Source organism: Anopheles moucheti, chromosome 3, assembly GCF_943734755.1.
Source record: "Anopheles moucheti chromosome 3, idAnoMoucSN_F20_07, whole genome shotgun sequence".
Lineage (NCBI taxonomy): Eukaryota > Metazoa > Arthropoda > Insecta > Diptera > Culicidae > Anopheles > Anopheles moucheti.
Window position 1 is genome coordinate 91,394,853 of NC_069141.1, and position 12,063 is coordinate 91,406,915.

The 12,063-nt window shown below is 45.2% G+C and overlaps 1 protein-coding gene across 5 annotated transcripts; it reads left to right on the top strand.

Moving 5' to 3' along the window:
- The first annotated feature begins 71 nt into the window (after positions 1-71).
- On the top strand, positions 72-11,450 carry LOC128300538 (PDZ domain-containing protein GIPC3). 5 transcript variants are annotated; one of them, XM_053036635.1, is made up of 6 exons: positions 72-105; positions 1,673-2,381; positions 9,705-9,935; positions 10,002-10,256; positions 10,333-10,422; positions 10,508-11,450. In XM_053036635.1, exons 2-6 carry the CDS (start codon positions 2,079-2,081, stop codon positions 10,658-10,660), a joined length of 1,032 nt encoding a protein of 343 aa, XP_052892595.1. In that variant the 5' UTR covers positions 72-105; positions 1,673-2,078; the 3' UTR covers positions 10,661-11,450. The 5 variants fall into 5 exon arrangements, with proteins under 5 accessions (XP_052892595.1, XP_052892598.1, XP_052892596.1 ...); XM_053036638.1 differs by lacking the exon at positions 72-105 and adding an exon at positions 452-875 and having other exon boundaries at positions 2,197-2,381; XM_053036636.1 differs by lacking the exon at positions 72-105 and adding an exon at positions 851-875.
- Positions 11,451-12,063: the final 613 nt, after the last annotated feature.

Genomic DNA, 12,063 nt, shown 5'->3' on the forward strand with positions numbered 1-12,063 from the left:
TACAGTGTATTAGGAGCCCGGCAAAATCCGTACAAAAAAAAAACAGTGAGAGCGCTGCGCTGTGTGGAAGTAGTGCGATTCGACGCAAAGAATATTATATCTACGGTTAGTTTAACTGTGTGTTGAAGCTCTATTTTCACCTACGCTACGGGGCTAAGGGTGCATATTCTTTTCGTTCGCTGTATGTATGTGTGCGCGGTTCGAATGGTTTTCATCCCCCTACTACTGCGAGTGCAGCTGTGGTTGTGCATGAATTTATGTGGGTAAGCAGGCGGTGTGCGGTCAAGTGAAACAGCCTACAGGTAGCCAGAGGTTCGCCACCTAAACCACCCCTTTCTTCTCGCCTGCTGCTGTAACGGTTCATAGCAGTCGTTGAAGCGAGAAAGCGCGTGTGTGTGAGAGAGAGAGAGAGAAGCTGAGAAGCCCACGAAGGTCGGACCAGCGGCAGGTTGTTGCGCCGTTAGTGAATTCGTCGCGCGGAAAACCGCTTCTGGCAGTGGAAAACGACGCGTGGAAACGACCCTTGTTATTCGCGACAGCGTCCACGTACGCAAGTGAGAGCCGCATCGACTGTGCAGCAATTGGCTGATCGATCCAGTGTGTACCTTGATCCGTGAACCGAGATATAGTGCGTGCGGCAGAAATCGTTCCCTTTTTTTTTTTGTCTATTTAATCTGTTCCCATCTAGTGGGTTGTTCACCGTCAGTAGGCTGTCAAGCGCGCTGGAGATAATAAAAAAGAAATACCATCTCATTACGCCGCGCATCGCAACTTCCCGGAGACAATTGACCGTGCTCCCCGTCGCCGTTACCGACGTCCCGTGTAGCAACGTTCCATGTGGGCAAAGTATAGTTTCTGGCCATTTTCGATCGCTGGTATGTTGGTTTGTTATCTGTGCGCTTCCTGCTTTATCGGCATCCGTCAAACGCATCGGTCGTTTTTGTAAAGTGTCACACACAGCATATGGTGGTCGTTTGTTTTACCCTCTAATTTTCTACGGTGCTACGATGTATACAGATGTACAGAGTATACGCGCTTATCAGCGCACGGTACGGTGGGGGCGCCCGATAAGAAAATTCCCCAAACGGCAAGACTAAACGGAAAGAGAGAGGGCAAGTGTGTGCTACCGCTACCAGTGTACTGTGCACGATCGTAGCAGACAGATCGGAAAAGTGCCCTTGGTTTTTGGGTCCGAAGAAAACTTGTGTGGACTGTTTTGGCGACTTTTGCTGGTGGCTGCATGTAGTTACTGTAGTGTTGATTATTTACGGTGAATTTACCTTAACACGCGCGTTGTACATGACGATGGGAGTGGGCCGCCACTGTATCAAAGAAAATACACCACACAACGACACCTGAGTTGCGCCGTGGCAAATATTTGCAGAAGCGAAACGCAAATTGCTCATGTTTGCATTGGCGGGGTTCCAATAGATTTTGTTCATATATCATAGATAATACCATGCTGCGTGTGTTGTGTGTGTGCGTGTGTATGTGTGTGTGTGTTTTTATGTGTTTGTGTATGATATACCAATACCCCATATCGCCGAGTGCTCTACAATTTCTTCTATCTCTTTTCATTTTTTCTCTTTTTTAATATCCCTTTATATCCTGGACTTTCCCGTTTTTTTAAACTCCCGTGTTCCAATTTCGGTGACTTCCCACTGACCTGTAGCCTTCTAGCTTAACAACAAGTTATAGTACAAACATTACGCTGGACCAAAATCCCTGGTCCGCTGCATAGAAGCAGTAGCAATAACTCGCCAACCCTAACTTACAACTCCTATCGACTGGAGTCGTGTGTATTATCCCCGGGTGGTTTTGTTTGGCAATTGTTCTTCAATTAATTCCTTCCCTCGCTGCTTCCGTTTGATCTTCCCGGTTCCGGAGTTTTCGTACAAACAAAATTTTCCCTCCAATCTCCTTCCCGTCCTTTTCAATACAAACGAGTTTTGTAGCGGGTTTGTGCCTGATCGAAGGCAGTTTGACAACTTCCGCGAGTGTAAAGTGCCAATAAGTAAATAACTACCTACCTCCTCAAAACATCCCTACCTTCCGGTTTTGTTACGACCACCAACACGATGCCGTTGTTCAATAAGAAAAGCACCAAAATATCCAATCCTTCGCCACCGATGACCAAGGATCCGCATGCGTATCACCACGATAACAACAACTACAAAAACCCTCCGATCCCAACAGCGCCCACGATCCACCACGACAGCATGAGTAACGGTGGCCATGGCGAATCGACTGTCACCAAGCCGCAGCTGGTTTTCAATTGCCAGCTGGCACACGGCAGTCCGACCGGCTTCATCACCGGGTTTGCCAGTGTTAAGGAGCTCTACCAGAAGATCGCCGAATGTTACGATTTCCCTATGGATGAGGTAAGTCGATCAGTTTGCTATTATCAACAACAAAATTAGGAAGCTAGAGTTAAGGAGGGAGGGTAGGGAGGCAGGGGAGGGGGAAGAGGAGGAATTGATGAATGAGCATTGGAATTTATTAGAAGCTCAATTCAACCTCCTTCCAGGGTTTTTTGTCAACGTTGCATGAAATATTCAGCACGGTATCTTATCTTACATTCGAAGAGTTTACGAGGTGTTTCGTGAGCGAATTACCTTTGTCCGCTATGCTCTGTCACAGCGATTGCACACTTGAGATGTGGTACTTGAAGAAATTGTTGAAGCGATACGACCGGCAATCGATAATGGCACTTGTTAGTCACGGCTCTACAGCTATTCCTGTACACCTGTACCTGTAAAGCACAAGTACAACTATACTTGTTGGAGTATTAATATGATTTTTTGATATATGAGATACTACAACTGCTGTACTGTCCTCCGGAACTGGTTTAGGAAATTCCAGTCAAGTTGTGACCTATCGAAATCCAAATTTGCCTCAAGCTTCAGTCATCTCAAAGCCTTACGAATATCTGATGCCATCCAACCGCGGTTGAGTAGTCTTGGAGTATGCCTTGCCACGACTTATTTTTCCTCGTCGTCAAATATTGAGTCCTTTATTTCAAAGAGGGCTTCCAGACCAGGTTTGAAGCAAGACCTTTGGTGCATTAGTCCGACTGAGCACGAAAACATAGGATCGTATCGATCAGCACTCTGCAGTCACCAATGTAATACCTGAATTTTACCACGGCTTATTTTCAATCCATCAGCTACTATTTTCTGTCATCTGCTACAGATCAGTCCAGAATAGCAACATTTAATACACGAATAAATACTAAAACAAGTATTTGGATTATTTATAACTCATAATACATTCACATTTTATTGGTTTTACGCGTTTCTGTGGAGTGCAGCAGTACGGGTGAATGCACCTTCGCCATCCTAATTGTGGAGTCGCACAAGCCCATACCATAAATCCCGATTATTTTATTTTCTTCCTCAAATCGAATTGCCGCTGAACCGCCGCACGGAACTAGCGTTTCTGGGAGGAAGAAATGTTCATGCTCAACGGAATTGCATAACGGCATCGCGGCGGACCATTATTGTTGCCTGTCAGCTGTTTGAACGCGGGCATATTTATGCAGTGTTACGATGGGTTGAATTTTTGGACGGAGCTATGCCGGAAACCCGGCGTGGAAAGTTCGTTTTAATCGAGCAGCGATTACAGTTGAGGTATAGTAACTATAACATATGATTTATAGAGCACACAACACCAGCAGAACATGTTGATACGTTGCCACATAACATATACTTGTGGGCAAACATAAAGTCTTATTTATTTTCAACATGTTTTGTTCATGTAGTAAACGTTTGAAAGACCCGATCATACATACATCATTGACGATCGGTTTCCAGCACGCTCGGTGTGATTGTTCCGTTGGTCAGCTGAACAGAAGTCCCGCAAAATTTCATCATCTATCCCAAACTCCATCGATGGTGGAGAAAGAAATTTAGAAAATTGGAATAGAAACGAGCTAAAGATACATCAGCGAACCCGCTGGAGCCAGTTTCTTTTCCGTTTTGGATACAAAATTAGGTCAATGAAACACGAACCACAAGCTTTTCGGTGTTGGTGCCTCTTTCAGCTCGCATCTTTCATACGCTTCTTCCCAATGATTAGGACCCTGCCACTTCGCACTTGCACCGTACGAAGCAGAACCGGCGCTTAGCATTCGGTAACCTGTTTCGGTTTTCTGGAGTCTTTTCGTTTCCTACTCAGCTTCTTCTCGGGACGGCCGTGGTAAGGTGGTTTCTGGGATCTGCGAAATTGAGGCCACAGGTTGTGCATCATTAGTCTGTCGAAAATAAACTCCGGGAAGAAGATGAGGTGCAGGCATTTTGGGGAATGCCCAGTGTACACTGGCTGTACAGCGGTCAGCAAGATTTCATCGCCGTCCGATTGATCTTAAAGATGCTCTTCTATCTTCGCTCTTGCATTGTATAACGCGCATTGCACGCTTTGAGCCCGTTGGTTGACCGACATTTGGCAACATGTGAACCATTATGACAGCTATTAGTACGGCAGTACGGTGGTATAGTTTGATGGAATCGAATATATAGCAGGTGGATTACAAATATACTTAGGAGAGGTGTGATTGTGGGAGTACTCATCGTTCCTTTTCATCTTCACAGCTATTTTTGTGTCAAAAACGCGCATGGTTGACGCACATCATCTCACTCGATATCTCGAACGTTGACATTCTGGTGCTCCAGCTCCAGTAAGAGAGAGATACTTATGCAATTGAAGGATGAGGCGTCAGTGTTCCGTTACGCATAAGTTCAGTGTTCCTTCAATTGCATAATTATAAGCATCCGTTTTTTTGGGGCAGCTCCGTGGTGTATTGGTAGCGGCGCCGATCTTCTCACGACAGGACCTGTTCAAAATCCCATACTTACGAATCTATGGCTATGCTATGGGTAAATAAAGTCAAAGAATGCCAGAAATGACTAGGATGCCTAGACCTTATGAGGTTGTTGTGCCAATAAAGAAGAGAACAAGCATCCTTTTCGTCTCTTTTCCTTCGTTGAAATCCCCATTATTAGAGATGAAATCCTCCAGTAATACGACCTATTTTCAACGTACTTGATACTAAGAGAACTTCCACGAAAGGAGATAGCTAGTTTGGTAGGTAGCTCATGACACAACTCCATGATTAAATTTTCCTAGCGTGGGATGTTTATTTCCCCCTCTCATGGCAGGAACGGTAGCGCTGATGTGAACGAGCGTAAAATGCATTTTTTCATGTGATGCGGGCGGTATTTGCGTTACTGTGCGCTAGCGCAATAATGCGGAACGTGTGAATTAAATCGCTTACATCGTTAAAACAAACACAAGAAGCAAACAAAAGTACTATAACGGAAAAGCTGCTTCTACGATGTTTGCCCGCCGATGAACGTTTTACCTAATGGACGACAATGCACAACACGATGTTATTTCTGCACATCAGGGAATTGATTAACACAAGCTCTTTTCGTGAATTTCTTACTCTAGTATATACAGCATATACAGCATTGTTAACTTGGTGTAAGATTTCACAGCAACTGAATATATTGATGATTATATAGCAGTACATATAGCTGTATCATATCCATAAATAAATGTCTCCTAATTGAGAACTTCGCTCGGTACCGGATCATCTTCTACTTGGAGTGAAAGTCTATACGAGCCAAACAGTTCGGTTTGATTGTCCCCACCGTTTTCGACCCTGGGCTAGGTAATTTGCGATGAATTCATCCAAGATCGCATCTTTAGCTGCATGAAGCAGATGCGAGCAGCGAGTTGCTAAATACGTTTCCGATGTTTCGGTTTGATTGCAGATGCGATCAGTGCTGAATGGATCGAGGATCGTGGATAAATAGCTAGCAAGTGAGGAGAAAAATGGTAAATAACCTTCCCATTAGCTTGGATGTGTTTTCGTTGCATCTGCGAACTGTGTGGCGGTGTGTGGCGAAAGGCGTACGCGTCGTAAAATGGTAAAGAGGGAAAAGTGTCCCGATTGGTTGGCAGTGGCCAAAGTTTCCTTGGGACATGATGTAGTTTCCAGTTTTCGCTCTTTCGCATTCGTTTCGCGTGGTCTTGTGGTCACCCTGCAACTGTCCACTCTGGTGCAACAAAGTGTGAGGACATGGTGCGCCGGGGAAATGTGTGCCCAAGTGAAATTAGCGAAGTGGTTCCGCCTAACGTCTAACTACTTTCTCCTGTCCGTTCCGGAAGCGGTCCAGTCGGTACGGGTTTCAAACTGGATCGGTTTCATTCGCTCGAAATTGTAAGTGATCGCATAGGAAATTGGTATCGAACGGAAGAATGTTCCGAATTTCTAGCTGCAGACCCTTGAAGCTTAGTTAGAGGATAAATCGCATTATAAAAGAGCAATTTGGTAGAGGACCGATTGTACTCCGGCTGTATCTCTGGTAAGCCGGAGCGAATTTTGTTTCGCCTTTATTGGAGCGTGGAATAGGATTAGCGATCCATCCAGAAAGTAGACTAGAACCAGTCAGTTCCGTCCCCAAACTGGTTGTAGCAGAAAGGGCGACCCAAAATAAGACCCCCATGTTAAATGCACCAGAGCGGTTTATTACCGTTAGCTGCTGCTGCTGCCGATGCCGTTGGGACGTACGGGTTGTGCTTTCTTTTTGTAGTGCTCGAAGGGCAAAACCACTTTGACGTGAGCGCCGTGTGAACGTGACGACAACAACAGGGAAACAGACAAACAAACCACCTTGATCTCCATCTACAAGCACAAATAATGCGTGGAGATTGCGTTGCATTTGCATACTGCAGGTCGAATAGTATGCGGTTGTGTTTGTAGGGCACCCAGCACGTTTGTCGATTGTTGTGTTGCACGAACGAAATGCGCGTGTGTTCGGATGAGAAACTATTCTCATGTATCTAATACGAGATTGCGGATGTGACGTTATATAGCTACAAGTTGAAAACAAGGAGACAAAGTTAAACGGAATTCGAAGTTGGGTAAAGTGGCTAAAATTGCATCATTTGTAATTTATGTCCATTCCTTAGCATTATACTGCAGATAAAATTAACTCTCTTGCACTTTGCACATAACAACACATTCGTTGCAACGTGAAGGTTGCCACTAACGTGAAAGGTTACACCTTTTCACTGGCAAGGTCTCGTTTGGTTCAATTCAATTAGAAAGTAACTCCATACGACCACTGCAATCGGAGCCTCTCGAACGCAACCCAGCCAGGCTGCAAATTCACTCCGTGTGGTGTCTGTGAGGGTGCTTTCTAGTGGTCAGCAGCGTTTTCGTCGCGTACACCTTGTGGGGCTTCACTAAAAATACGTCTAGGTGTTACTGTTTTTTTTCTCCCTTTATCCTTCCATTCACTGCTAGCGCTTTTTTTTTTGCGTGGAAAGGCAACTAAATAATGAGCAAATAATTTTTCCAATATAAAGCTAATTGAAGATGGGAAAAAAATGTGTGCAGCACTTTCGGCCTCAGTTGTCATAATGGTAGTGGATGGAAAAAGGGAAGTCAAGCAAACTTAACACCCGAATCATTATGTGTGCATTAGTGCATTATGCACACGATGCATTTTAATTCGAGAAAAAAAATCGAGATTTATGGCCGGAGATCTAGATACGGTGTGATTATATGGCAGACCAGAACACGGAACTCGCAATAAGACGTTCTTTATGTTCAACTAACTGGTATCAATTAAGATATCATTTATCTAAATTTCCCCTTCGAGCAACAAGTGCTGGAACATTGTACCACACCTTCCGTTCGTACGAAACCAGAATCAGGGTTGTCCCTCTGCAGACGAAGAGGTATAAAACCGCGACAGAAAAAACTATTACCCACACATACCAACGCTATCTATAAAAGCCTCCAGCATAGGAATCACGCTCTGTTTGGCACACGGTGCTGTACGAGATTCCGGTCTGACCCGACCTGACACCACCCTAAATTGTGGGCCGAGTCTACAGCTACAGAAGTCCCTCGAAACAGACTCCACCGACGACACCGCGTTTGCAACCGGTGCGCTGCGCTAGGATGATGGTTCCGCTCAGTTGAGTCCACTTCCGTTTGGTCAACACACGCGCACACACCATCTATCGCTATGCAGTTCCAATTGGAAACCTGTGGATGAAGGAAAATGAGAAGGTATTTAATTTGCGGTGGACAGCGCAAAGTTCAACGCACGAGGCCGAAATCAATCTAACCAAAGCATCCCTCGCCGTGGAAAACATTCCGGACCAGATCGATCTTGCATTTGTTTTGGGGCGAAAGTCCGAAAACGAAAGAAATGTATATATATGCAGCTCGAAAGTTGTGTGATCAGTGACGATTATGGGTCTCTGGTTTGCCTTGTTCGTTTCGCTGCGCTTGGATGGTGTGTCAAGGTTAGGCTAGGCGTTTCGGAGCGAGAGTTACCTGCGCGTTTTATTGGAATTGCTTTCTTGACAATTTTTCATCATCAATTTTCAAGCCTTTTCATGCGCACGCGTTCGATGAGGTGTGTGGTGAGATATGGGGTCCTCTGCTTGAAGACATACCCCTCTGTTGGGCGGCTAAATATGCCCAACGTAATGCAATGCTTAGGTAAGTCTTCCTGCCGTTCGATTACGCTCGTTACCTCAGTGAGTTCAAATTCAATTGAAAACCACTCGAGTTACCCCCAACAGAGGTACACTTCTGAGATGCCTTTTCCTGGCTGTGATGATGATAAACAAATCATATTGGTGCTTTTCCTCCAACTCACCTCAGAGTTTTGCAGTTACATGTTCTCCAACTATCGCACTCGTCTCCCGCGATGTGATCCGATCGATAATCTTCACAAACAAAAGCAAATCAACGAAAAACCTATTAGGCGCGTGTGTGCCGTTCACCCGAAAGTGCCACACAAAGCCCGGACGAGAGGGCGTGGGCAAAAGGCAAACAAAAAACAGGAAAAATAAATGAAACGAAATGGTTGGAATTTCGAGAGAAGCAAAGTGCGACGAAAATGGACGAGGAAATTCCCAACGTCGGCCACCCGGACGGGAGGTCAGTGGAAAATAATGTCGGCCAGCCGTAGGCGAAGATGGCACTCATGATGAATTTTCATCTGCCTGCCAGCAACTGCCCCTTTGCAATAGCAATAATAATAAAATTGCGCTCACCTGCTCACGTCAGCGATGCGCTGATGAGGCACACTGGAGTCTTTTTTTCGGGGGTGCAGATTTTCCCTCCCTATGGCGCCTCCGATGGAAAGCGACGGGAGTTCCGAAGACGGAAAGAGAGACCGAGAAAACAAGCTGAAGTAAAAGATAGACAATTGAAAATTTTCCAAGGAATCGGTTGCATTGAATTGTTGCGGGCCGTTGTTGGACCATTGGGTCAAATTTTCCCTCCCCCCGGGGCTACCCCGGGTTGAAGTCAGTACACCCTTCCGCGAAGAAGTGCGAGCTGCGCGAGAGCGCGTAGTTGATGATCACACGTTTCTCGACGGTGTTGTTGGTGGCTGTTCGTGTACCGCTCAGTATGCACGATCGCCATGAACTGCAGTCGGTGCTTCGTAGTGGATCTTTCGAGACACGTTTGTAGAGTTGCTGGATGTTTTGGACAAGCTGCTGGTGCATTGTTCGGTAGTAAAGCTGGTTGTCCGGTAAACATTATACAAGAACAGCGAAGCCAAAGTTAGTAAGAGAGAAGAAGCCACTCAGTAAGATCTCATCATTGCACCGTATGCTCAATATTTCGCCACTTGTTAATGCTCTTCTGTTTGTTTCGCAAATTTCAGATTCTGTTCTGCACGCTAAACTCGCACAAAGTCGACATGAACAACCTGCTGGGCGGTCAGATCGGGCTGAACGATTTCATTTTCGCACATAAAAAGGGTCGCCCGAAGGAGGTGGAGATCGTCAAATCGGAGGACGCCCTCGGACTAACGATCACGGACAACGGTGCGGGTTACGCGTTCATCAAGCGCATCAAAAGCGGCAGTGTCATCGACCGCATTCCTCACATACAGGTAGTTGTAGTACGATTGGCACATTCGCTGGTATATTCAACTTTTCCATCTCTGCATCTTCTCTAGATTGGTGATCACATCGAGAAGTTGGACGGTATCAATGTGGTTGGAAAGCGACACTACGAGGTGGCCCGCATGCTGAAGGATATTCCCACCGGATCGACGTTTACCATTCGTCTGGTGGAACCGATGAAGAGCGGCTTCCAGGGAATAGCGCCACGCAAGGGTACGGCCGGTAGCAAACCGGGCAAACAGGGATACGGCAGTGGCAAGGAGACGCTGCGGTTTAAGGCCAATGGGAATGCGGCCATTGAAGATGAGGTACGGTTCCAAGGTGTGGTGGACAACGAGGAACAAGGGTCACCATTAACTCGCCTTTCGCCAATTTTCGTTTCAGCACGACGATGCTACGCAAAGTGGAATTGATGCCATTAACTCACTGCTCGACTCCTTCATGGGAATCAACGATAGTGAGCTAGCCACCCAAGTGAGTATACCCATGTGGAGTGACCACTCGGACGAGACATGATATAATGTAACGAATGTACTGTTTCTCATCACCCGTACGGCAGATTTGGGAACTAGGTAACAACAAAATTAACTCGATGGACTTTGCGGAAGCGATCGATGCGTCCGATCTGGAGGCCTTTGGTTTTACTGACGATTTCATCATCGAACTGTGGGGCGCCATCACTGATGCACGTCACGGACGATACAAAAGATAAAGCTGGATCGGGGATGTCATTGCGCAGCCTGTTGTGGTTGGGACCCTGATTGAGATGAAAATAGGAGCATTTACGATGAAACGAAGGCAGCAATCGATTGACGAGGCGCTCATGAAATGTGATGTGTTTTAAACTACTACTACTATTATTACTATTGCAATTATTGCTGCTACCACTACTACAGCTAGTAAACCTTTTGGAGGGGTTTGAATTCATCGTTCGAAGCTCCTCCAAACGGTATTGATTGATAAGCCACCGATGAACGTGGCGTGATAGAGACAAACGTGTGTAAGGTTATGCGGGTATATGATGCGCTTCTTCGATGTCCCCAGATGTGGCTCCCGGAAGCAAGTTACAGCACGCATTCCACAATACAATTCCACTATTAGGAACCGTTGTGTATGTAGATGGATAAGACTCAAAATTACAAAACCCATATTACCAACAACCTTCCCAACATTGGCGTCTCTATGTAGAGCAAAGCAAAAAATGGAGGAAGTGGTTTAACGAAGTTAGTGTTTTAAAGAATTTGTAAAATGTTGTAAAAATGTGTTTGTTAGAAAATGCAACGAAAAGCGCGCGGGAACCGAACCAAGATGGTGGCGAGATGGTGTTTTGTTTTTTGTTTGTTTACGTTAAGGTATAGAATGAGGAACTAGAGCGAGAAACAGGTAAACCGAACCGAGAGCAACGCTGCTCAGTAAACATGAGTGGAATGAGCAAGTATTTTAGCAAAGCGAAATCGTATCAAATCGTGAAGAATGCAAATAAATATTTAATCATAAGGTGAGATAGTAATTGTGTTTGGTCCAGTTTTTCTCCTCTTGTTAATTTTCTTTACGTGTAAGTGATGACCACGAAATATGTGACTTAAAAATAGGCCGATACATATTTTATTCTTTATGATTGGTTTTATCTTTGATGTTCTTTTCTACATTTTGATAATTCTAAGCCATATACAGAGATTTTATTCTATTAACTAATGTATGTAAAAGTGCACAGAACATCAAGTATGCTTTACTATTTATGCTGTTGCAACGCGGAGAGCTTTCAGGAAAGTTGTGAGTTGCATACGAAAAAGCTTGAAAGTTGCATGCAACCAACAAACGCTCGCGCGCAGCTGCAACGTGTGCGAATTGAGAGATTTGAATTTCTGTCCCGCGCATGCACGGGACGGTATTGCGGAAATCATGCCAACGGAAATGAGGTTGAAAAGTTTTAGATTTACATGCCATTACTGATGCCAACTCACTTCCAAACATATGCCTCCAACACGCGGATACATTTCTCCAAATTGAATGCTCTGTCTTGCGCTTTTCGTGGGCTTTGTTGGAGTTGTCAGCATTGCCATCACGATAAGTCGCGTTTAATTTCCGCTCCAGTGTTTTAAATGTTGCAGCACT